The 24,356-nt window shown below is 40.8% G+C and overlaps 1 protein-coding gene across 1 annotated transcript in view; it reads left to right on the forward strand.

Annotated features, from left to right (window-relative positions):
• MOXD1 (monooxygenase DBH like 1) overlaps positions 1–24,356 on the forward strand; it is a 51,016-nt gene that overhangs the window by 1,046 nt on the left and 25,614 nt on the right. Inside the window, exons 2-4 of the mRNA XM_009644277.2 lie at positions 11,996–12,142; positions 13,596–13,763; positions 13,886–13,969. Coding sequence (XP_009642572.1) covers positions 11,996–12,142; positions 13,596–13,763; positions 13,886–13,969 — 399 coding nt within the window. The remainder of the gene's footprint in view (positions 1–11,995; positions 12,143–13,595; positions 13,764–13,885; positions 13,970–24,356) is intronic.

Below are 24,356 nucleotides of genomic sequence, written 5' to 3' on the forward strand. Positions count from 1 at the left end.
CCGCTCCCCGCCCCGCGTCCCCGGTCCTCTTTGTCCGTCCGCCTTCCCCTGCTCTTTCCTTCTCGGGACGCCCCCCCTTCCCTGCCCCTCGTCTCCGTACCTCGCCTCTTTCCTTCCAGCTTTTTGGTTATTCCTATTGTTCTGCGGTCCTCTCCCCCCGGAGGAGCTCTTCCTTTTCGGTCCGCTGCCTGCCAACCTTCCCTCTAAACTTCTACGCGGGTTTCGTCGAAGGTGTCAGGTTTCCTTCCTCTTTATCCAGAAAACGCAACAGCCCTTTTCCCTCTCCTTGGGCACTCTCTCCCTGCCGGCTCCCGGAGCCAAGACCCGAGGGGGAGAGGGGAGGGATGGCGGAGCCTCTCCCAGCGAGGTGCGGCACCTTCCCCCGCACCCTGCCGGCAAGGGATGGAGCTTGGGTGTCCTGGTGCCGCCTCAGCTTCCTCTTTGTGATCCCACTGGCATGATCCCGCTAGCTTCCCAACAACGATCCTGCTAGCTTCCCAACAACGATCCGTCTAGCTTCCCAACGATCCCGCTAGCTTCCCAGACCACTGACGGACTCGTCTGCTGGGACACAGCCAGTGCTGCTCCTGTCCTTGGTGTCTCTCCTCTCCTCTGCTCTGCTCTGCTCTGCTCTGCTCTCCTCTCCTCTCCGGGAGGTGTTTTGACTCAGGTATTGAAAAGGAATTATTACAGAGCGACCTCTGGGGCTCCTGGTACTTGTCCTTGCTCTGGTAAAGCAACCTCGGAGGAGCCCAGATGTGTTGGCATAATTCTCTAGTTTCTGTAGTTGTCTGGATATTGCTGGATAGGGCTATGGCTGGGAACAGGAGTATGGGACATGGGCTCCACTGGTGCTTCCAGCAAAGCGTCCACCCTCCAAGAGGCACCGGTGGCTGGTGGGGTGGGAGCTGTGAGAGGGGAAGGGACCCACACCTTCGCTCCCCTCTCAGTGACTGGAGATCCAGCCTTCAGCACTTGCTCTGGGGCTGGGGGGAGCAGGGACAACTTGTCCCATGGGTGAGTGAAAGGGGAACTTGTCACCCCCGGTTGCCTGAATAATAACTTTCAGAGAGGCAGTTCAAGAGCAGAGCAACACCCAGTTGTTAGAGTGTGGTCTAGGAGAAGCTGTCTGTCTTCTCTTCATCGTGTTAGAACTAGTTGATCTTTGAAGCTGCTGCTTAAATTTTGTGAGATTTTGCTTTAAGAATAGGGATTTTTACCTACATTTCATCATAAGAAAACTAAATGGTTAACATTCTCCCTCAACTATTTGTCAAGATTTTATAAAATCAAACCTTTTCAAGAAAAAGGGATATTTTAGCATAAATACTTCAATTTCCCCCCCCTATTAGTTCACTCGGTGAAGTTTAGGCAAATAGTTGTTTTATCTAATCTCAGACTGACGATTTTCAGAATCTTTTTTTCTCCGTATTTCAAAATGAAGATGATTTTTCAAAAAAACTCAGTCTAAATAAATAAATTAATTAATAATAATAATAATCCATTCTGGTTATCAAGCAATGAGCTCTTAGCTCACAGAATGTGAGGCTTGCTGGAGCCTTACATTTCAGAAGATGCACCTCTTAACCGTTAAAAGAAACAAGCTTTGTGCCTGGTTAGTTCATAGATCCTGCTGGGGTAAAGCAAGCCTTTTAGAAAGGCACCCAAAGCTAGTGTAAAGACAGAGGATCCATTGCTTCCCTTGGTAGCTTGTGGCAATGGCAAGTCTTTCCTATTCCCAATTTCCAGTATTAGTTTGTCTGGGTTCAGACTCCAGCTATGTATTTACTATGTTAAAAAGCCTACTCCCCCCCCATCCCACCTCCATAAAGTTATTTATATGCTGTAATCAAGTCACTCCTCGCTTTTCTTTTGCATAAAATTAATAGAGTGAGCTTTTTAAGCATCCCACTGCAGGATATTTCCCCCAGCACTCAAAGCACTTTTGTGGCTCTTTTCAGCACGTCTCACAGGTTTTCAGCATCCTTTAAAAAACGGCTTCATAGAAATTCCATTCTTCTTCCAAAGATTTTGCTCACTGGCATCCGGTCGCAAATACAACTGAGAGAGAGGAGGGAAGGACTGTAGCAAGCACGTCCTGTTACAAAGCACCTGATATTTTTCCCGAAACACTACTTTAGCTCATGAACATCTGCTGCCCTAAGTGCTAGGATTCTATTTTGTTGCACTTTGGAGTAAGTAAAGCACAGAAGAAGCCGTTGTATCAGTTAAGCTTGCTTGCAGCCAGAGGTTTTCTCCATCTTCATCTTTTCTTCGGTTCTAGACAGCAATGTTTCTTTTTAAACTGGAATGCTGTCAAATAAAAAAGTTGCTCGGTTTAAAGAGTTCCTTACTTGCACCAACAAGGAAAGCCCAGAAACAAAGATGATGGAGAAACAAAAATTGTGCAAAAGCTTCTTCTGGCCAGTCAGCAGGGATTGCCGTAAGATGAATAACTTGTTCTAGAATGCTATTTCAATAGTATCCAATTCTTCCCTTTACAGGACGCACAAACACAGTTAATATTTTAAAAACATGTTCTGTGTTAAGTGTATATCATCATCATTGACATTATTTACAACTAAAAAAGAATTTTTCATAGATAGCAGCCTTGAAAGTATGTGGTTTTATGCCTGGCTGCACTCTGTAAAATATGTACACCCTATAATGAAAGAACTTACTTTTCTTTTTGGTTTTAGAAATATGTTTTTATTCCATGATCATCAGTCGGAAAATGTGCATCGTGGTCTAAACTCTTAGAAGGGTCATTTTTTGGTTTCTTTGAAAGTTTTGAGATGCTTGTTCATGGCCTGATTTTCAGAAGATGTTCTGAAACACCTTTATAGCCTTTCAAGTGGGCATTGAAATCGCCAGTCTCTTGGGAGAATTTAGCCTCTCTCCACCCCCCTTAAATTCTCTCTCCTCCTTTAAAAATAGAAAGTGTTCTTGGAGGCAAGAGTCCTCTTCTGGGAGCAAATGTGTAAATGTAGTTAGACTCTACAGCCATCAGTAAGGGTAAAAGCAGATATTCTCCTTCGTCTGTGGAAGATCGGTGTATTGACGTAGAGGGAAACTTCCAGGTAGTATTTAGAGATGAGAGAAAACATTTCCTCTGGCATTTATTCTTCATCCTCTCAGAGCAAGTGGATGCTATTCCCACCGTCATCAGGCAGTGCTTTCCTTGAAAAAAAATCTGGATATCTGAGATTGTGTTTTCATTTCTCAGTTTTTAGGTGTATCCTGAACTTGGGTGTAATGAATTATTTGTTTTGGTTTGCTTTTCCACTTTTGAGCTGTATTTAAGCTAAAAAGGTGTCTGGCAAAATAAGTAAAGGCTAAAATGAGTTGGAAGTCTGAGGTTTAGTTCTCTCTAAATAAATCAAGGTGAAAAGTGTTTAGATGTCATGAGAGAAGAACAACAAACCTTCATGGTGTACCAGAGTAGCTTTTTGAAGAGCATTGAATGATTGGAGAAATATACATCTACTATCCTAACTTTTCAGAAGCTCGGTATTTGGAATGGGAACTTAGACATATTTAGGGAGGATGTAGGGGACATAGCATGAAGACATATACATATATATATACACAAGTAGCTTTACTGTATTGTTGTGAGGGACACACCTCTATCAAGCAGCGGGAGAAAAAGAGAGAGATCAGTGAACAAATTATTCTAACGTTACTGGGAGCCCTGGGGTGGTGACAGAGCAGCAGATCATGTGGGGTTTGGGTGAGCGTGTTTGAGAACAAGTAGAAGATACCAAAAGAGGCTGGTGTTGGAAAGCTGGGAGCTGCCTTTGTCTCTATAGGGATGGGGTGGACTTGGAAGGAGAGTTCATACTTAGCAAAATACAACCTTGAAATACTGCCCTGGTCACTTGCAGCATGTGTTGCTCTTCAGAAAAGTTCTTGGGGCAGCCTTAGATTTTGCATCTAGTTTTCTTTCCTCGAGTAGCTTTACTGTATTGTTGTGAGGGACACACCTCTATCAAGCAGCGGGAGAAAAAGAGAGAGATCAGTGAACAAATTATTCTAACGTTACTGGGAGCCCTGGGGTGGTGACAGAGCAGCAGATCATGTGGGGTTTGGGTGAGCGTGTTTGAGAACAAGTAGAAGATACCAAAAGAGGCTGGTGTTGGAAAGCTGGGAGCTGCCTTTGTCTCTATAGGGATGGGGTGGACTTGGAAGGAGAGTTCATACTTAGCAAAATACAACCTTGAAATACTGCCCTGGTCACTTGCAGCATGTGTTGCTCTTCAGAAAAGTTCTTGGGGCAGCCTTAGATTTTGCATCTAGTTTTCTTTCTTCCTTTCCCCCCCCCCCCCCTTTTTTTTTAAAGCATCTCTTTTGTGCTTATGAATTGACACAGCATGCATTTTCATGCTAGACCCATGCCTTTTCCTTGGTCTCCACCCCTGTCTGGAATTGTGCATCCCCACCCACAGCACGTAGCTTCTGAGAGCCCCATTTTGGGAAGAGTAATCCTCCTTGATGAATGCCTATTTTGTGCAAGTTATACAAGAGGGTTGCATTGTTCGAATCTTCTGTTGAACTTGCACAAAAATAGACCCTACTCAGGGTGAATAGGGACTGTGTGTCACTAAAAAGTACTTTATTATTCATTACAGCCTTGCTTGTTAACTGTCACCCAAACTAAAGAATATCTGTTATCAAATGTATCCCATAGAGTTAGCTTAATTGCTCATAGGGAAGTACTTGGAAGAGATTTTAAAGGACAGAAAACAGTGAGCATTCTCTCTACTTAACGATATGCTGCTTTTAAGTGCACTCATGCCAACAGCAACAAAAGAAGTGTTTGGAAAACAACTTGAAAGGCACCAAGAGAGAGATGCAAAGTGAGTGCCACACTGACATATCTCAGTTGGTGCTTTGTTGGAGGTATTTCATGCCTTTGGGCATTGGGGCAAAATCTCCAGATGACTAATGAGTCCCTCTTGGCTTCCATGTGGGGCATAAAGAGGCACTCCAGTGCACATCCCCACTGGCTGGGTGCTTTGCAGTTCCCTTTCGGAGTTATAATAGTTAGGACAAGGAAGCAACAGCTGGTGAACAACGGATGAGAAGAGTCCCATAGCTCTTGTATTTTGCAGGCTTTGGGGGGGGCTGTTTTGCGAGGTGCTTTTTTGTTGTTGTTCTTTATGGTATTCTTTCTTGTCCTTTGGATTTTGGGAACACGAAGAAAATTAATTTTTCTTACCGCTCCCCAAAAATAAGTACCTGGGGCAGGATGGAAATGTAGCCACCATGGAAATGTAGCCACCATGAGTGATGCAAAGGCTTAAAATAACAGGGGAACAATTTCATTCTCTATATAAACACGTATCTTAGGAGAGGGAGGAGGGGAGATTTCTGAAGGCACACACAGAGATTTTGGGAACAAGTATCACTCACAGTTGTGCTCAAAAATCCCTTAAGTGTTTTTAAAACTTCCTCATAATTGAAGTAATTAAAGTAATTAAAACAAGAAAACTTGTACTGGTTAAATGTGGGTCCTGTGTAAGGAATGTTCCCTGTGATAAAGTAGAGTTGTGAGATTGGATCACACAGTATCTCCCACTACAGGTTTTCTTGCCCTTAAAACACATTGGTACATGTTTTGGCTAGTCTGTTTGTGTTAGGACAGCCTCTAATCTAGCTTTATAGCTTCTGATGTAACTGGAATATAACCTCTTAAATCAACGCTTATTCTGGATGTAAAGACTCGGATAGGTCCTTGGGACTCTGCTGCAAAGTCAAATTGTCCACGCCGATATGCAAGGTCGTGTTTCAGCTTCTAACCGCTCGTGCTTCTTACACCTTTGTGTGGTGAGTTAGAGAGCTCTCCACATTTCAGTGTTTTTCATTCGTGTGTGGAGAAAGCGATATTTTTATATCTCCCAGGAATCCCACAGAAACCGAGGGGTGTCACTGCCGGCTGTAGGCTACCGGGAAGCTGTCCTGGGCAGCATTTAACTAGATATAAGAAATACGCTGAAGTGTATTCAAATGACTTGCAGTTTGAATGCGGAAAGGTGCGGCTCTAAGTAAATAATAGTGTTTCATGTGTAAAAAATATGCACCCTCGTTCTGCAAAGAAGCTATATGTACATGTACACACACATACACACGTTATCTGTTTCTGTAAATACGCAAGTGGAAGATGTGTGTCTGTGTATATGTGTATGTCTGCATTTAAAATGCAGACACACCCACAACTAGTTGTTATAGATAAAAATTTTCTGTCCTTGTTGAAGTTAGTAGTACACCCGAAGTACATCAGCCACATTTACTCCAGCGTAATTCAGTTTAATTGGATTTGTACCGGGAATTATGTACAGCTTCTCCAAACTGCCTGCGTGAGTGAGATCCAGGCTTCCTAGGAAGAAGTGAATCACTTTGTACTAATCTGCTCTGTTGATAAAAATAAATAAATCCATTGGTAAATTAATTACAAACAGACTGCTCATAGGGCAGCAGCTGAACTTACTGATCCCAGTCACTTTAGGAACTTCTTGCAACTGCTTGATTGCTGTTGCTCTAACCTTTCCTGTGGATATTTTTTTCATTTGGGGCCAATCCCGAGACTGGATCAGTCAACCGGAATGCTCTCAAGGTATTCGGGTACGGAGCAGTGATGCTTTCAGACTCCTGCTTCATGTTAGCTTTCTGTGGGTGGGCTCTGTTTTTCCCTAACATAAGAGCGTAGTAACATCTTTGCCTGAAACTCAAGCTGAAATTTGTTTGAGGTTGCAAAAAAGTTTGGTTTGCTTATTTGTAAACTCATGCTCTGTTTGCTTCTTGCCAGATACAATGTAAAACCAGCTTGCTTCTTTTTGGTGGTAACATCCAGTGTGTGCTGGAACCATGAGCAGCAGGATTCCATCTCAGTTGAATGCAACAATAAAAAAGAGAAATGTTAACCACAGTAATTTTTTTGGAAACCCAGAAAGGCATAGCTCGGTGCTTATTTCAAACAAATGTTTTGGTCAGTTCTTTTGCATACTGTAGCAATTTATCCATCCTATTTATACTCGGATAGATCTCCTCCTGCGCCAACTTCCATCTTGGTTGCAGCTTCCCAATTCCTTTTGCCAAACGCGTCTTCAGCCCCGGTCTTAGACATTGGTTTGGGGATGTTCAAAACTCCATGGGTTGGCTACAGACCATAGGTGAGGACTAGTTGCCACACAGCTTGTTTTGCCCTCATTTCCCATTCCTGGCTTGTCCCTTTACTCGCTTGTAAGTGTTAAATTGCTGCTGAAATGGAAGCGATCTCCCGGTGAGAGAAGGGCAGCGTGCATAAATCCCGGCGGCAGAGCTGCTCACAAGCCGAGCCCGCAAGGCGATTGCTGGATGGGGCCACAGTTTGAGAGTTATTTTATGCTTCTTGAGGTTGAAAGGTGCTGTATATAATTTAGGATGGGAAATGGATATCATAAACAAAGCAGTCTTGTACATTGTAAAGATCTACGGAGGGAGTCCCATAAACACCTGCGATGACAGCTGGTGGTGCTTGCGGGGTCAGGCTTCCCTCCGCAGCTGTGCTTACATTCTCGGAGGAGAAACCAGCCTCTTTTCACATCCTTAAGAAATTATTCTCCTTGACTGTTTGTAGAGCTGCAATCAGAAACCATGTATGCTGCAAAACATTTTTTTTTTTTTTTCTAAGAGGAAGAGAGACTAATGGGATTGAAAAAACAGTATAACATGATCGGCCTCACATCTGGAAAAGAAGATAAAATAACTTGCACTGTCAGGAAGATTTTTCATTTTCCATATGTTGTTTCAGCTTCTAGGTGATGCGAGGAAGGAGATACATAATTATTTGACTGATTGCACAACTTAATCCAGACTTTAAAAAACCATTTTTTGCAATATTATCAAAGAGAGTACAGAAACTTTAAATGTTTCACATGTAAACAGTTTACATAAGCAAATCCTGAAATAAAAGTAACTTTGTTGTAACGTAGCATGACCCATAACACTTCTGAAACTTTGTTTTAAACACTATTTAAATAACCAAAATAAGATGCTCATACTAGAAAAATACAGTTGTTTCACCCTTATCTTTTCTTTCTGTAATGCTTACACTTCTGTGAAGTTGATGTGAAACTTGAAAACTTTATCTTCATTTAACCTATGATATATACTTTTGTGTGTCTTAGAAACTGAAGAATCTGGATGCAAGTGCCAAATCAGTACATAAATCCATGTTGTCAGGTTTGCTCTGTGAGTGTTTCAGAAATTCGGTTTTAAGGACTCAATAATTATTGTAGATCTCTGCTGGGACTCTATGAAATTCAGGGGGACAGTATAATCTGTCCTACAAAAGACACAGGTTTTCTAGCTAACACTATGAGGTCGCAAAACTAGGTCCGTGTCAAAGAGGATGCCCCATTCAAGCCTTTTCCTACCCGGTATGAAGAATAAACTGTTCCAACACGAGGCACATTTCAGACCATCTGTGATAGATAACAAAGCACTGTAATTCTCTTGATGAAAATGTCACACTCATTTCTCTACAAAATTCAATGGGTGAAACGTTTGAATTTAGATGAGTTCCGTGTTACAGCAGTCTGGCCCCGAGGGAGTTTCAGCCCGTATTTAGATATCCTCAGTTCAGCTCAAGCCCAGATGCCTAATGTCCCCTCTCTGGCCTCTGGTGGTTCCATCCTCTGCACTGTCCTTTGGCCTTCAAAGTCACTTTTCAAAGGCCTTCGGAGGTACCCAGCTTTCTCCTTTGACCAGACACAGGGGCTTAAATGGAGCGTAGGCTGTCCAAATAGGGTGGGTTTGGTTGCTTTTGTACCATAGGAGCAGCACTTTCATTTATTCTTATTTTTCTACTCTGAAAGGAAGCACAGGAAGTGTATAAAGATACAGACATGTATCTGTATAGATATATCCACAACTAACTTTTTCTTACTTTTCCAAGATGCTGTTGAAAAGGATGTGGCATCACAGTTTGCCAGCGTGACTTCATTTTTGATAACCTCCTTTTGTTCATGACATTTGGCGCACAAACTTCTGTCTTAAAGGCTTTTAAGCTCTGATGAGTAAATTGAGCAAAGTCTGTGCAGTTTGACTTAAAATCTTCTCTGTGAACAGAAACAGATCAGTATGTTTCCTTGGCAATGTGGCCTTATTTTGTTTTAAAACTGGTAAACAAACCGTTTTCATGTGAGAGGTTGAGCAACCAAATTCTGAGCCTTCAGAAATTTTTTGTTACTTTATTTTATTTTTGCGATGAACACCTAGATAATTTTGACCAAAGGAAATAAAAATAGTAATAGAGGCAGTTCACTAACTCTAAATATCTCCTGGCAAGTGTAGTGACACTTGATTCCTCTAGGGCAGGCCCACGGCACTCAGTGGAGTTGTAGGATTTGGGGAATAAATGAACATCTCCGTCTTCCGGGGCTCTACATGAATTTGCTTCCCAGGTATTCTCAGCACCCAGGTATTCAAGGGCTGTTTCAAGGCAGCGTGTATCAGGCAGAGAAAGTAAGTAGAGACAAGGAATTCATTACTGCACAGAGATTTTCACATGGGAAAGATTAACGTTAGTCGGTCAGATTAGCATCTACCCACAAAATAATTTAAGGTGAGTCAGGGAGTGAGGTGCTGTTCAGTGTCGACAGCCCAACACAGCCCTCCCAGCTCTCCCAACGCAGCTCTCCCAGCCCTCCCAACACAGCTCTCCCAGCCCTCCCAATGCAGCTCTCCTCCCGTGAGAAGCAGCATCGTCCTCTCCTGGGGCCTGGGCTTTGGGACCACCTTCCCCACAGCATTCACCGGTGGCCACAAAATGACCCCCTCATAGTGAGCCAGAGCTGTGACCTGTCTTTGTCATCCCTCCAAGTGAAATAATTACACTGACAATCATTTTATCAAGGCACATCTGAGCTCATACCTTAATTACACAACTTCTTTGAGTTATTTTTGCATTCTCCCTGCAGGTTCATGGAAGTCAGGGCTGTATGACAAGTGGGTTTTTTTGTTATGACTGTGTCCTCTAGGCTTATTAAGAAATGGTGAAGTTTACCAGCAAAATATTTGAGTGTGCACACCTAACTTTGCTTCACATTTCTAAAGGTTTCATTCAGAGTGGTTTCAGGCAGAGGCTTTCAACCTGTTCACGTGAGGAAATGCTATTCTTGAATCTGTGTCCCTCAATAATTCAATGTGTGGGTGCTTATTCTAATACAAGGGTGGCTTCCTCCAGTTTAATGTAACATTTCAGCAAAGATATCACACTTTAATAAAAACAGATGTTCACAAGGTTACATTTCAGACAAGCCCTTACTATTTTTAAGATGGAAGTGGAGATTCCACCGAGCCATGTTTTCAGAGCAGGGATGGTATTGTGTATAGACGTACACTGCCCCTTTCCAAGCTCTGATGCAGGGTTAAAGTGGAGTTTTTTGATCCCATAAAGTACCCGTCCTCAAATACCATGCCGGAACAGGCCCATTATTTGCCTCTGGAAAAGCAAATCCAAAATTCTTTCTCTAAACAAACAAAACTCAGCAGTTCCCTTTCTTTCAGCATACAACTTTGGGTCCCAGGCCCCTCTTTTGCAGTTTTTGTGATTATTTTTCCATGTCTGTATTCTTTCACATGTGTACTCATTCACTTGTTGTCGTGAGAAGGGCTGACAGGAAAAGAAGGACTCTTTTCAGTACCTTTAAAAATTTTTAAAATTTAGATTTGTTCCACAACTGAAAAAATCCAAACTGTTTCAGTAATTTTGGCAAGACAGAATTAAATCTGTGTATTTTCATACTGGTAAAAAATGGACAGCTTTTTATCCTTTTCTTCCTTGAAATTGCATAATGGCCGAGACAATTTTACACGAATTTTCATCCAAATGAATATACCTTAATGAAGTGTTTGGGCATGCAGTTATTTGTACATCTACAAAAGGCAGACCAGCTTGTGAACTCTGACTGGTATGCATGTGGTCTCTTGTGCACACACAGATTTCTAGGGTGCGATTAAGCTTAAGATTACAGCTCCCCAGTGATCCTTTAGTGAATTAAGAAGTTATCAGCTACTTTTACCGATATCAAAATACTTGGACATAACATTTTACAATTTTTCAGCTTGGTTACTTCCACTTTAACAAAAGGGGAAAGCTAGAAATCTCTGTAAAAGTGAACGGAGGTGTAAATAGCTACCGAAGTAAATGCCTTCCAGGAGGAGCCAGTGCTGCATTATTCTGCAAGGATGCCGCACGATTAATGGTGTCTGCCTGTAGCCTGTTTAGCGTGAGAAATAAATATTTAGAAAGCCCCCCTCCCCATCCCAAACCGGGCAGAAATAGCCTAAACCTCAAAGGAGGGCGACCGGAGGAGGTGCATCTGAGGTGGTGGCAAGCCCTTTCCAGGTGGCTGGGGTGGGAGGGGAGGGAGAGCTGGGTCCCAGCTGCATGGGGCCACAGGAATTTGGGGTGAGGAGGTTAATGCCCCCACCCCCAAAACCCCAACCCAACCCCGACCCAGCACCTTTTGTATGAACGGAGCACTTTCTGTGCTAGTTAAGCCATAGGGTTTCTGGTTCTGGCCAATGTTCATTCAAGAGGTTTGCTTTTTGTGGGGAAGAAAAAAGGAAGAAAAAGTTGTGCTGATGTGACCATTCAGTGAAATTCATTCTCTCTGTAATTTGCCCCAAAGTTCACGACACCCCAGTCGTGATAAATTAGGTTTCTTGGTTGTTGGGTGCAGCCTTTATTTGCGCAGTTCTGTAGAGGCAGCGTGTTGTTAAAATTGCTCAAGACATTCTTTAAGCTGCTTATCAAGGAGACTCACTTTCCTGAGGATTTTTAATAAAAAAAAATGTTCAGTGCCATCTCAAATTTATCATTTGATAAAAAACGATGATACTTTATGTTTTACTTAAAGATGTGTTTTAGGAGGCTTCAGTACTGGACATAACGTTTTATTTTTAAATTAGTACTAGATTTTAATAATGGGCCACCTTTTATTTTTGACAGGATTATTTTACAGATGAAAACAGAGTACTTAAAAAGGACCCTCAACAGGATTACCATCTGGAATATGCCATGGAAAACAGCACACATACAATATTGGCTTTTAGCAGAGAACTACACACTTGCGATACAAATGACAAAAGCATAACGGTAAGAGGCTCTGCCTATATGTAGAGAGATGAAATAATCAGTACAGGCCAAATGTATACATGGTTATGAAGCTGGTTATTAAAATCTCATCAGAGTAAAAGGACAGAATTAGAGAAATTCACTTTCCAAAACATCTGTTTGGTCAACTTAAATTATCCATGCAAAATACTTGTGCTTGGTTTAATTAAGCTCTTATATTTTAATTTCAGCTTTCTTTGTCCCACTTTAATGAGTTATGCTCTCTAATTTCTAACACACCAAGTGAACACGGGATTGAAACAGGTACCTCTGGGCCATCAAGTCCTGTATCCCGCAGCTACAATCATTCAAGAGATGCCAACTGGAGAAACACTTTTTAGGTCTTACACTAACTTGTAATTGATCTAAAGACAGACTTTTAAAAAAGTTTGGGTATATTTAAAGTATATATTTGTGTTATTTCTTTATTCAAAATGAAGAAGTTGAGGAGTTTTATGATAAAACTCTTTCCGTCGTAAAATACATCTCATGGTAAATACTTCTGTTGCCCTAGGGACTGCTGTACTGTTTCCTAAGCATGATTTTAAATTACATGAAGTTGATGACTTCTATATTGGAAATGACAGATAGATTAGAGAGATTTGCAAGATTTTCTCTGCTTTGGCTTGTTTACTACTCATTTTGGAGACATTGCTATAGTAGTTCAACGCTATTTTCATGATCTATGTTTTCACGATATAAGCAATAACAACAACATGAGGAGCTGAAAGTTGCGGGATGCAAATTGCAGCTGTATAAACTGCCAGATTTCTAGGCACTCAATAGATCTATGGTTTTCGCACCTGCTCCAAATTCTCAGTATAATTTAACATTCTGGGACACTTCAGGATTTATTAGAGTACTTTGCCTCAAGGGTGATTACTGCAATCTGAGAATGGTTTACAGAGAATTGATCTCTGCCATGGCTGTAGATTGATTTTTAAGATGTAAATCTGTTCTGCAATTGAAAGTCTATCTTCCCTAGTATGTAAGGACAGCAGTTCACAGAAGATATTTGCATCTTTACAGAGCTGAGCCTGGAAAATGTTTTGGGGGAGAAACCTTCCGATTTCTGGCCAAATAAGTGACCTCTCTACAAAAACTTTTTTCATGCGTTTAGCTGGTTACCTCTTTATGCGTCTGTTGTGCTGCTTACAGATATGAATTAAATTTGCAACATTAATGAAGGAATCTATCAGGGAGAGATTCAACTTCTGTGTATCTCCAATGAACCCTATGAGCATAAAACATTATTAACTTTAAAGGCAAAATGGTGTCAGTAAGTGACTGCTCCTCTGGTATACATCATCGTCGTTCAAATACAGCAACACCTACATCATACCTATCGTAGGAATTACGTGAACTATGTAAGGAAGATATTATTCCTATTCCTTATGGACTTACTGGGGGTTTTTTGTTTTGTTTTGTTTTTCAGGAGAGCACAATGCGGGTAATATGGGCCTACCACCACAAAGACATGGGAGAAGCAGGTCAAAATTACCATGGGTCTAATCGTGGTACAAAGAGTCTACGTCTACTGAATCCTGAGAAAGAAGAAGTCTTATCTGCCTCTTTGCCATACTTTGACTTGACAAACAAAGACGTAAGTTACTCCGGGTTTTGGGTTTACGTGGAGATAGGGATAAGGCGGCAGCCAAAGCTGCTTATGCAACAGGGTAATGTGACTTTTATAATATTGTGTTCTTGCCCTTTTTATTAAGACAGGTGCCTGTACCAGACAAGGATACAACATATTGGTGCCAAATGTTTAAGATTCCTGTACAACATGAAAAGCATCATGTGACAAAGGTGAGTGATTCTGACTGAGCAAATTTAGAGGAGCTCAGCTAATGCTTACTCTACAAATCAGCTACTGCACTGTCAAAATTTGTTTTGCTGCTCACTGGAGTGAAAACAAGACCTCTTGTCTGTCTTCACAAACATGGGGCAAGCTTATGTGGGTGTGCACCCAGGATCTGATTCTGGTGTGCCCCGACAAGTGGCACGCGCAGGGACAGAGCCCCTTTCCTTCTCTTCTCCTACGTCCTCTCTCCCTTGAGAAAATGAGGTTGAAAACTATTTCTGCTTGTAAACAGTTTTGGCAAAGAGTAAGTAAAGTTGTCTAAAAGAATGGTCCATCAAGTTTCTACTTATTATATTACTATTAATAGTACTTATATTACTATTCTTATATAAAATAATGTAATTAATTTCTTTTAACGGAGAGTAACTATAGATTAAGAAATAATTAAATGGTGCTGTTTGTTCAAATAAAGGGCCAGGTTCTTATTTGATTCTAATCACCTCTCTTGCGATGACCACAGTGAGTTATGCCACATTACATCACGTGAGCACGGACTTCGTTATCTTCAGCTGTGTAAAAGCCAAATATTATGAAAAAAGAGATGGATGTTGTAGTTCATTTAGAAATTAATCAAAGTGTGTTAACAGCCACACAAGGGTCAGCAGGATCCAAGGGGATTTCAGAACCTACATGCATAAACATTTTTTCCCATAACACATTTTCTAACTTTTCTTTCAGTTTGGAACTGAAAGCTTAAGAGTGCTGGGGGAAAGATGGTTCTCACATTCCTTCCCAGAAGCAATATCATAGAATCATAGAATCATGATCACTAAACCATGTCCCTAAGCACCTCATGTATCCTTCTTTTAAATACCTCCAGGGATGAAGACTCTACCACCTCCCTGGGCCACCCAGTAGGAACACTTCCTTAGCATTTCTTTGCAGGGGCACAACTTATGTTTTCATATGCTTGACTTTTGTAGATGACACACAGAGGCTTGTTGAGGATTTGTATCTCTGCACTCTTGCAAACTGATTAAACATTTCCTAAAGCCTACTGATACACAAAGGATGGGGCTTAAGGCTACTCTGGAGGATATTAGCTATGCAAACAAAGATTGAATTTCACAAAGGGGAGGACAGATGAATTATTTGGCCTGATCAAACTGTCTGTGTTAGTTAAATACTTACCTAGCTGTCGATGCTGGATTCCTTCTGTAGCACCATTTTCATCCAAACCTACACATTTTTACAGACAGAAAATGAAGTTTAGAAAATGGTGCAAATTTGTCTCAGGTATAATTCAGTCTACTTAAGTAGTGTACGTGTGAGCTGACTTTGGCCATTTCTGTCCTCCTGTGTGGTTTTGTGGAGCACTGAAGTGCCATCCAGCTCTTGTTGAACGATGTGTGCCATCAACACCATGGCAGTGTGTGCTTAGCTGTTCGTATGCGTGAATCTGCTGCTGATCTGGGGTTGCAAGGAGGTGCAATGGCCACAACAAGATTTTTTTTTTATACTGTTCAGCTGTTCTCTGTCATTCCTTTCTTCTTGAAAATTACTCTGAGCATTTTATAATAATGTATCTTTTAAAATATCAGCTTCAATAGGAAAGCACAATATTTTAATGAAGGAAACTGTCTGAGAAAAAATTAGACCTATGATTAAAGGTAGAGGCCAAGACATTTAATCATCTCTGGTTAATGAATGCCAGATTTTGAATTCAGATTCCCAATAAAAAAGGATTTTTTAACTTTCATTGGCCATACATTATTTTAAAGAAGAGTACTTATATGCTGTCAGGGAGAACATATTCAAAGCATTTACAAATATATTTTGTAAATACAATCTAGTGGTGCAACAGCTGGGTAAGTGATAACACTTGGTCTTAGGGTGCATCTGCAGTAGTGTTTTAGTTGGGATGAGAAGCACACTTCTGAAGCGAATCTTCAAGTTATTCTTGCTTACTTCGGCATGGTTACTGCCGTGGAGCTGTCATGGAGCTTGTGAACTGAACCCCTTTGGGTGAAACTCAGCAGGGGGAGTTGAGCCCACGAGCACAACAGAAGTCCTCCAGGTGGAAGTGGGCCATCAGTCCATGGGACCAGACCAGTGCTTATACAGAGAAAACATTTCTGATGCTGGCTAGTGTGGATGTCAGGACCACATCCTTTTCCTATTTTGAACTTTTTTTTATCATAAAAAATTGTCCCCCAAACTGAATGACTCCCCGGACGATGAGAAGCTGTTTAGCCGATGTCCCAATATACTTGCCTTTGCCTTGAAGTGAATCAAAGCACTTGTTTGGGTAACTGTTGGAAGGTTTGGGTTATTCTGTTGGCACGAGGTAAAGAAATAACTAGCATTAGAGATCTCAAAATCAGTAGAAGGTAAATTACGTAAGTTCTTATGTCTTTTCTTTCTCTTTACATAATATTCATGCCACTTTCCAAGAATCTCAGGTAATGAGAAACAGCATACTTTCATTGACTGTTCTTGACCAAGCTGCACTACATGACATGTAAATTGTGCAAGAGATAAGACTGTAATATTGCATTCATCTCACAGGTAGAATAAGGACATGGATAAGTAATTTCTCCTTATGCTGCATTTACCAACGGAGAACAGAGCTTCACTGCGATAACGGGGCACCCAGCCAGGGTTATAACTTCTCTGTTTAATCTCCTTTTGTTTCCTATCCTGTGCAACTTCTTCCCTAGGGAAGAGTTTGTGTCTTCCTACATGTCTCTACAATGCCTTCTGTTACGAGATCTGCTCTGATGCCTCCAGGAACTCCTGGAGAAATAACTCATAATAATATTATGCCTGCTAAGAAATAAAACAAAATAAGATGATTTCTCAATAGCTGGGCATAACAGTGATAACAATTACTCAGATTACAACCTAGACCAGGCACTGAGCTGGTTTCATGACTCTGATGGAGTACTTCACTCCTCAGCTTCAAGCTGCCTACCTGGCTGAGCGGTGGCTGCTTGAAAATTTGTTAAACTTCTACAGGTTTTCCCTCCCTTGTGTTTTTTGTTAGCAGAACCAATTACCAGGGTAATAGGTCAATTTTGAAAGTAACAATATGCGGAACAGGTGAAGGAGGTTGCTTGGAGATAATTGCAGGCAGCCGTCTTTCTTCAAGTCAGCTGTTTGCAGGATGGCTCTGCAGTGGTCCTGGGGTGGTGGACTCTGTCTTGCTCTCTGCGTGGGAGAGTGCACATTGCTGCCTGGCTGCAAAATCTTCCTGCAGCTACGCGTGCCTGTTCTGCTGCTTTGAGCTTCAGGCTGTGGTATGTACCTCGGGCTCGGTAACCTACACGGGTTTTTACTTTTCTCACACAGGGAAGTTAGCTGGGAGCTTTCTCAGAAGTAACTTTCTTAGAAAAAATGCATTCCACTCATTAGCCCAGATTTTCCAGAGATGGGTTTAAGGTTATTTCTTGCTAGGATTTTTGCAGTTCTCTGTAAATATTGTTATTCTGAGCAGTCCTGAATGTGTCTCTTAATCGTGTCCCTAAAGAAAGTTCTCTGCTTTCACTGGCTGCACCTGGGGAAGGACCTCCGCTCTGGCAGGACCTCTTGGAGGGAGGGAAGTTCTCACTGGTAGACCAGACACATGGGCATGTCCATGTGCTGACCTCTGCATGAGAAGGTTTCCATTTCCCTGCTGCAGCCTTGCTGGGGGCAGCTCCTTGGGTGTGGAGATCCCTTGCAGGCAGGGTCAGGGCTGGGAGCCAGGGCTTGCAGGGTGAGAGGTGCTTGCCCAGTGGAGCATGCGCTGGAAAGGGGTGGGAGGGTGTCTGCAGCAACCTCCCTCTTGTAAATGGCCCATTTAAAAAGTCTCTTTCTTATTCCTCTTTTGGTTAAAAAAATAAGTTATTCGGTGGCAGCACACTGGAGCTTCTGAGATCCTTTAGTTCTTGTGCTGTCAAGATGCCTGATTTTCATGATTTTTAATGTGCGTGGGTATGTGTGCTGACACGTCCCTCTCTACTTTGACAGTTTGTAAGACTGTTTGTCTATGATTGGGTTTTTTTCTGCCTATTTGCTGAATTTATTTTTTTCTTACCATGAGCTGGCATCATGCAGGTGTTTACCAGTGACATGAAAGTGAAAATTTGCTTCATGTTCATGAGAAATTCTTCCCAGTGTTTTGGTAAATACAGCTTTTGCTTGTTTTTACTGCTCTTTCTACTTGTGGTTCTACAGATACAGCTTTTTTTTTTTTTATTACTGTCTTTCGCTTAGGTTTCAATTCTCCATGTCTTCCATTTGTTTAATTTAATTGTATTGCTTATTAATGTAATGGCATCTGCTAAAGATTCATTACTTTGGCTTTGCATTAACGTAGGTTTCTCATGTGCTCCACTTTTTTTTTTTTCCCACAAAACCTTAAGATACAATATTTCCTCCACTGTCTATAGATTTTCTGTGAATTCTTTATACCTGTGGTCTCCCACTACACCTGACAAATTAGTTAATTCTGTTTGTAAACTTCTGAAACTTTACAGTATTTATTGGTGAAGGAACCGTATATGTATTCTTTGTGCCAGATGTACCATAATCAATTTGCGTGAAGCTTTTCAGCTTCAGTGTGTAGCATGTCCGTGCTAGTTTCAACACTCCATACGTTTTCCCTCTTTATTTTCTTAATTTCTTTGAAATATCCTCAGGGGAAGTAGTTCCCCGGGCTTTGGTAGTAATAATCCAATAGACAAAAAAAACCATCTTGGACATTGAATTTCACTATTAAGAGTAGGAAAAAGAGGTTATGTAAAATAACAAATACTGTTGGTAGTAGGGTCATTTAGTTGTATCTACATGTCTTTTCTCTAAGAATTACTCATTTTCCTATAGTTCCAAACTTTCTGGTTGCTTTTTTTTTTAGAAACTAGTATAGTCAGAAATACTGGCAGAAAGGCTGCAATCAGCTGTGCTCAAGAGCGTAAAATACTTCTGATTCTGTAAGAGAACTTTTTTAATGGGACACCCAGTTTTAGAGGGCATTTGGTGTTGGAAAGGAGGATAGTAGGTTGGCATTCTGTAAGCTCTTAAATGCTTGGGTGCCTGTATAAAGCACTCTTTTCGTGTGCATTATTTGAACCTGCTTAGGAGAATAGAGTGAGCAGGTTTAGCGCTGCTGACATGGGGAAGAAGCCCCATGCTGGGAGTTAGACTATGTGGTCAAAATTCAGTATCTCTCAAGTACACCTCATGCATACTAAGTTAAACTTGGGCAGTTTAAGGACAGTAAATTTCCAACCACAAAGATGGGCTTCCTCTCATCTAACTTGACTTATTTACAGGTCTGAACCAGCTGCTTAAAGGACTGTACAGTGGCAAAAATAGCTGTTTTTATCATCTTAGAGGAGGTGTCTGAAATATATGAGCTCAGACACCCCCTGTATGGTTCAGCCTCTCTCTCCATTGACTGAAGAGAGAACCCAGATAACCAGCCTGTTACTAGATGTGTAGCTCCCAGATGGATATATCAGGGGACACCAAAATGGTCAGGGGGCAGAAGAGATTGTGGTAGGAGCAAAAATTGCAAAATAAACCTTTGTATTTAAAATTGCCTTTAGGAAAAGTGGGTTTTTCTCAGCCATAACCCTATGTAGTTTTTTGGCACTGAACTTAGGGTGTGACTGGTGTAAACAGGCCAAGCGCATCACCAGAAAAAACTGTAATGATTTAGCATTAACTGAGAAATGTTACATTGGGCATATTTTTATATAAGCACCAAAGTTTCCCATTTTGATCTCCTTAGAAAAGGGAGCCTCTTTTCAATTAAAGAAAGGCCTGTCTCGGAGCACACCAGCAGCTGCTAGTTAATCGTCATGTTCAGTTTCAGAGCAATCCCTGATAAGGAAGTAAAAACTCCAAAAAAAACTTGTTGCCAAGGGTAACTCTGCTTTTTGACAGTGGAATGCCTTAGTAATACCAAAGACCCCAGTGTGAAAATACAAAGGGACTCCAGTTTGAGAGACTGATTGATTGAAAGCCAGAAGGGCAGCTTGTAGCCTTCAGTACCTAAATGAGGGCACTGATTTTTAGCTTGAGTGATACCAGACAGTAACTGCTTGTTCTTGTGTCTCGAACTTTTACGTTTTGCTAAATGTGATAACTCTAGCAGATTGCATCATGCAGCCTGACATAAACAAATGTTCTGTATTTTCCTCTACGTTCCCCTGCAAAGCAATTTCAGCCTTGGTAAATTAGATTTGCAACCAAACAATCATCTTGCGCTGCAGAACTTGCAAGCTATCTGCCCTTTGATCTGGAGGGCCCTCTCTTCAGTGCAAGCCTGAATTGGCCCATTAGGCTTTGCAGTGTTAAGGAATCGTGGTAACTGAGCTGGCTGGAAATTAAGTTTCCCAAGCAACTGTCTCAGGGAAATAACAGAAATAGCGTCTCATATTCTGCTAAATTATTTCATATGTAAAATTATTTCATATATTATTTCGTTCTGTGATCAAAGATGAAAGTACATGTGACCACAGATTTTACTGTCACCAAACTTTATATTTCTTAGTGGAACATATTCGTATTTTGCGGTAGTCTTCTTTCATTTCACTTGTATATTTTTACAATAAGAATACTTAAACTATGCAGCTATTGCTGCATTATTTATTCCATACTTGGTACGCAAAAATAATCTGCTTAATTTCTGTCGTCAGTAAACTTGAACACCTAGTTAATTTAATCAGTTTTTTTGATTTTTTTTTTTTCTTAATTAAAACAACTACCATCCATTATGGCAATGTCTTGACTATGCCAGCAGATGATTGGAAAATATGTGTTTTATGTGATTTTTGGGTTAAATTAAAGTCAGAAGTTATGTAATTTCTAGTTACATACAACTGTGAGATGCAGGAGCCTTAACTTAAAATATGACCAACGGTGAGCATGGAGAAAGGGAAGGTACAATTTTTGTGAAGCTCTCTGATTTTCACCTCCCAATTCTGAGATGATTTGTGGGGTGATCTTTAGGAGGGGATTGCTATTGACTAACCCTATTTTGTCTTGTGCCATGTCTTTGTTTCTTCCTCATCCTTAGCCTTGTATATGGTTTTAGAGTAAGCCTGTGATTAGGTAGTGCGCTGCAAAGATAAGAAAATTGTGTCTAGGAATTGTCTGCAGCCAACCGATCAACACTTCTCATTGTAGCAGGCAATAAAATAATTCAGTGTAGAACTGGGCCTTGGATGAGCAATTATAAATCATCTTCTGTGCAAATACCAGAACAGCAGACACATAGGTAGTAAAATCTGACTTGATGGGGCTTGCACAGTGTGAGGTGAGTGGATGGATCACAGAACAGATCTGCCTTGGTCCTACTAGCATCTTGGCATTGCTTCTTAAGACTCAACTTTCTAATTCAGACAAGTCACCAAGTAGCAGCATTTTAAGCAAATTTTCTATAGGGCCGCATTTAATTGCTCCAGTGTAACTTAAATGGGGAAGAAATTTTATTTCTGATCTAGCTGTTTAAAATGTTTCTCTTCAGTACTGACCTCTCACTCCACAACCCCAGCATTAACTACTGGGGTTAGTTTTCAGAGAATGATGTTGATACCCTCTCCATCTCTGCTTCTACTTGCGATGCACAGCAGTCGCAACTATGTCCAGAGCGTAGGTTCACTGACTCCCAGGGGTAAAATAGAAAGAAAGAACATTAATAACAGTGGAAAAATAGACAGACAATAGTCAGACAACACCACTCCACCATGTCCACACATAGCATACATGACGTTAAAATCCACACAGATGGCAACTGAACCAGAAGCCGATGGTGAACAGTTTCTCTTTGCACCAAGACTGAAGCGAAGCTTTACCCGGCATGAAAATAATTTACATCTTGGATCCAGCTAAAATACACACAAAAAAAACCCCCAAACACAAAACACCCTAACCTTGAGAAAACATAAGTATCTAAGCAAATTATTATAAAATGCAAACTAATGCTCTTCAGTCTCCATTCTTCATCCCCTCATTTCAGTGACCTTTCCATTGCTATTTCTTAAGTCGCTTGGACTGGAACTGTGTCTTTCTGTTTTGTGAAGGGCTAATTACAGTTTTGGTTTCTAGAGAATTAACGCAGTGTAATTTTAATACATTATTCTCAAGTGACTTCAAAAGAACCTTGTAATCTGAAAATGGCCCTTGTTGTGTGACTTCGTGGGTGCTGTTGAGGGGTGTTGGAGCCCTACACAAGGATACCAGGATCTGGCTTGGGTTGAGAGAATGTGAAAATCGTAGTATTAATGTAGGCATTGCCTAACCGCGCTTATTTTGTAAGCCATCTTATGTTTGTATATTAACCCTGTAAATAGACATTTTTAGAGGGTTATGAGCAATAGTTCCCGAGGTTTGTTCTGCTGACTCAGGAGGCTGTGTCACGTCAAAATCATGAGCCTTGTGCTTATTTTATCCCATGCTTTCCCTTCAGCAAACTTTAGGTGCCAGGGCGTCCAGGTTGGCGACTTCTACAGAAGCTCAGTATCCGAAAGCCTAAAGTCTTTCTCATGTGTATTCCCTTTTGCTAGTCCTTCACAGAAGTCAGCATTTACTTGTCAGAAAACATGTTTCCTAACCGTATACCCCACTATGTGTAAAACAAGAAACAGAGACACTGTAAATTCTCATGTGCTCTGTCTTTGGGTAAAGCTGTACGTTCAAACCCAAGCAGGAGGAAAAAAAAAAGTATAATGTTACTAAGCTACATGATCGAAGGGAACATTTTGCAGTTGTACAATAGAATTAGAACCTCTTCCATTGCCTTCTCAAAGAAATAGATAGACATCGCTGTGCATGAATGGTGATTCCATGAACAAAAGGTAATACCTTCATTGACTTTATTGTTTATACTGTTCAAATTATATGTTCCTCTTGAATAAATATAAACATAAACTCTTTATAGACTACCTGTTTTGGCTTTAGATCTAAAGATCTGTTTGGTTACATATTACTTTATTATTATATGGTTTTCACAAGAAGGTAATGATGTTGATGATTAATTGCTGATTAATTCTGCTTGGTGTGTGTCAACTGTGCTGAGAGTCTATGGCCGTACCGAATACCACAACCACTCTGCCGGTGTTTCTGCTGCTTGGGAGTGCAGTGAGTGTGTTGCCAGGAAGCGTAACCAAATGAAACATGTTTTTTCTTGACCTGAGCTTTTTATCACACTTCTCCTCAGGGTTATACTTTTTAACTGTTACTAAATGCCTTATCTTAAATCTTCAGACATACCTCAGGCAGAAACAACGTTTTATGAATATTTCTTTGAGGTATACTTCTTTTAGATTTAGTCTAAATTACTGCATGCCTTTAAAGTCTGAAACTCTTTATGAGTGGCAGAGTTCCAGGTGATTAATTAGGAATAAGAACTTCGGAATGGACTTGATGGCAGAGAGAACAAGGAGCCCTAAACACATCCTCTGGTTCCCATTTTTAAATGTTTGGTTTTATTGGTTATTGTGTTGTTTGAGTTCTCTTTCCCAATTAAAATATTTAAGTTGTTCTGCACACAGACCTATAGAAATTCTGGATGTACAGTGTAATCATTAGCAGTCCTATGTGGGGACAGAAGGATTTGTGTGAATTTAGAGATACAGCAACAGTAACTTTTACCTGAAAATACATATTCTTTTCCAATAAAAATTCTGCATCTTCAAATGGAGGTGTGGTAATTACTCCTTAATGTGGTATACTAATAAAACTTTAATAAGAGCCTTCATTGAACAATGCTGTCACTGAGTAAACAAATCGTTTCTTCTTTACACCAAGAACAGGAAATATCTGTGCTTTGAACAAGGTTTTCCATTCATGTGGTAAGGAGTTTTTCTCCATGGTGATGTTAGAATTTTTGTTCTGCATTTTAAAGTATACCCAAAACCAGTTAAACCCAAATGCCAACAATATAGCTTAAATAAATAAACAAGTCAGCACTGTTATTTCAACTTGGGACTATATCCTGTATTTAAATCTTGCTTTGGGAAAAAAATCCCTCCATGCATACTAAGGACGAATCATGCAAATTTAAGTGCCTTAAGTTGTATGGAACCTCTATTCTTGGTCTGGAAAGTTTCCATCCTCCAAGGAAACCTTACCTAATCACGTTATGAGGTTGGGGATGGAGATGGTTGCTGTTGCCTGCACCTTTTTCTCATCTCCATCTCCTTTGTATTAAAATACAAGAAGCAAGATATGTCACTAACTGCACAGGTTAGCTTTTCCTCCAACTGGAAAATGTGTATGAAAGTAATCTGGATGAATATTTATGTCTTTGAAGGACATTTCAAGCTAAGCAGTAATGCTCCCTGTCATATACAGATGACTATCGGTGAACCAGAAACAGTGGCTCGGCTCTGCCTCCTGCCA

The sequence above is a fragment of the Egretta garzetta genome, unplaced genomic scaffold (genome assembly GCF_000687185.1).
Source record: "Egretta garzetta isolate BGI_Z169 unplaced genomic scaffold, ASM68718v1 scaffold397, whole genome shotgun sequence".
NCBI lineage: Eukaryota > Metazoa > Chordata > Aves > Pelecaniformes > Ardeidae > Egretta > Egretta garzetta.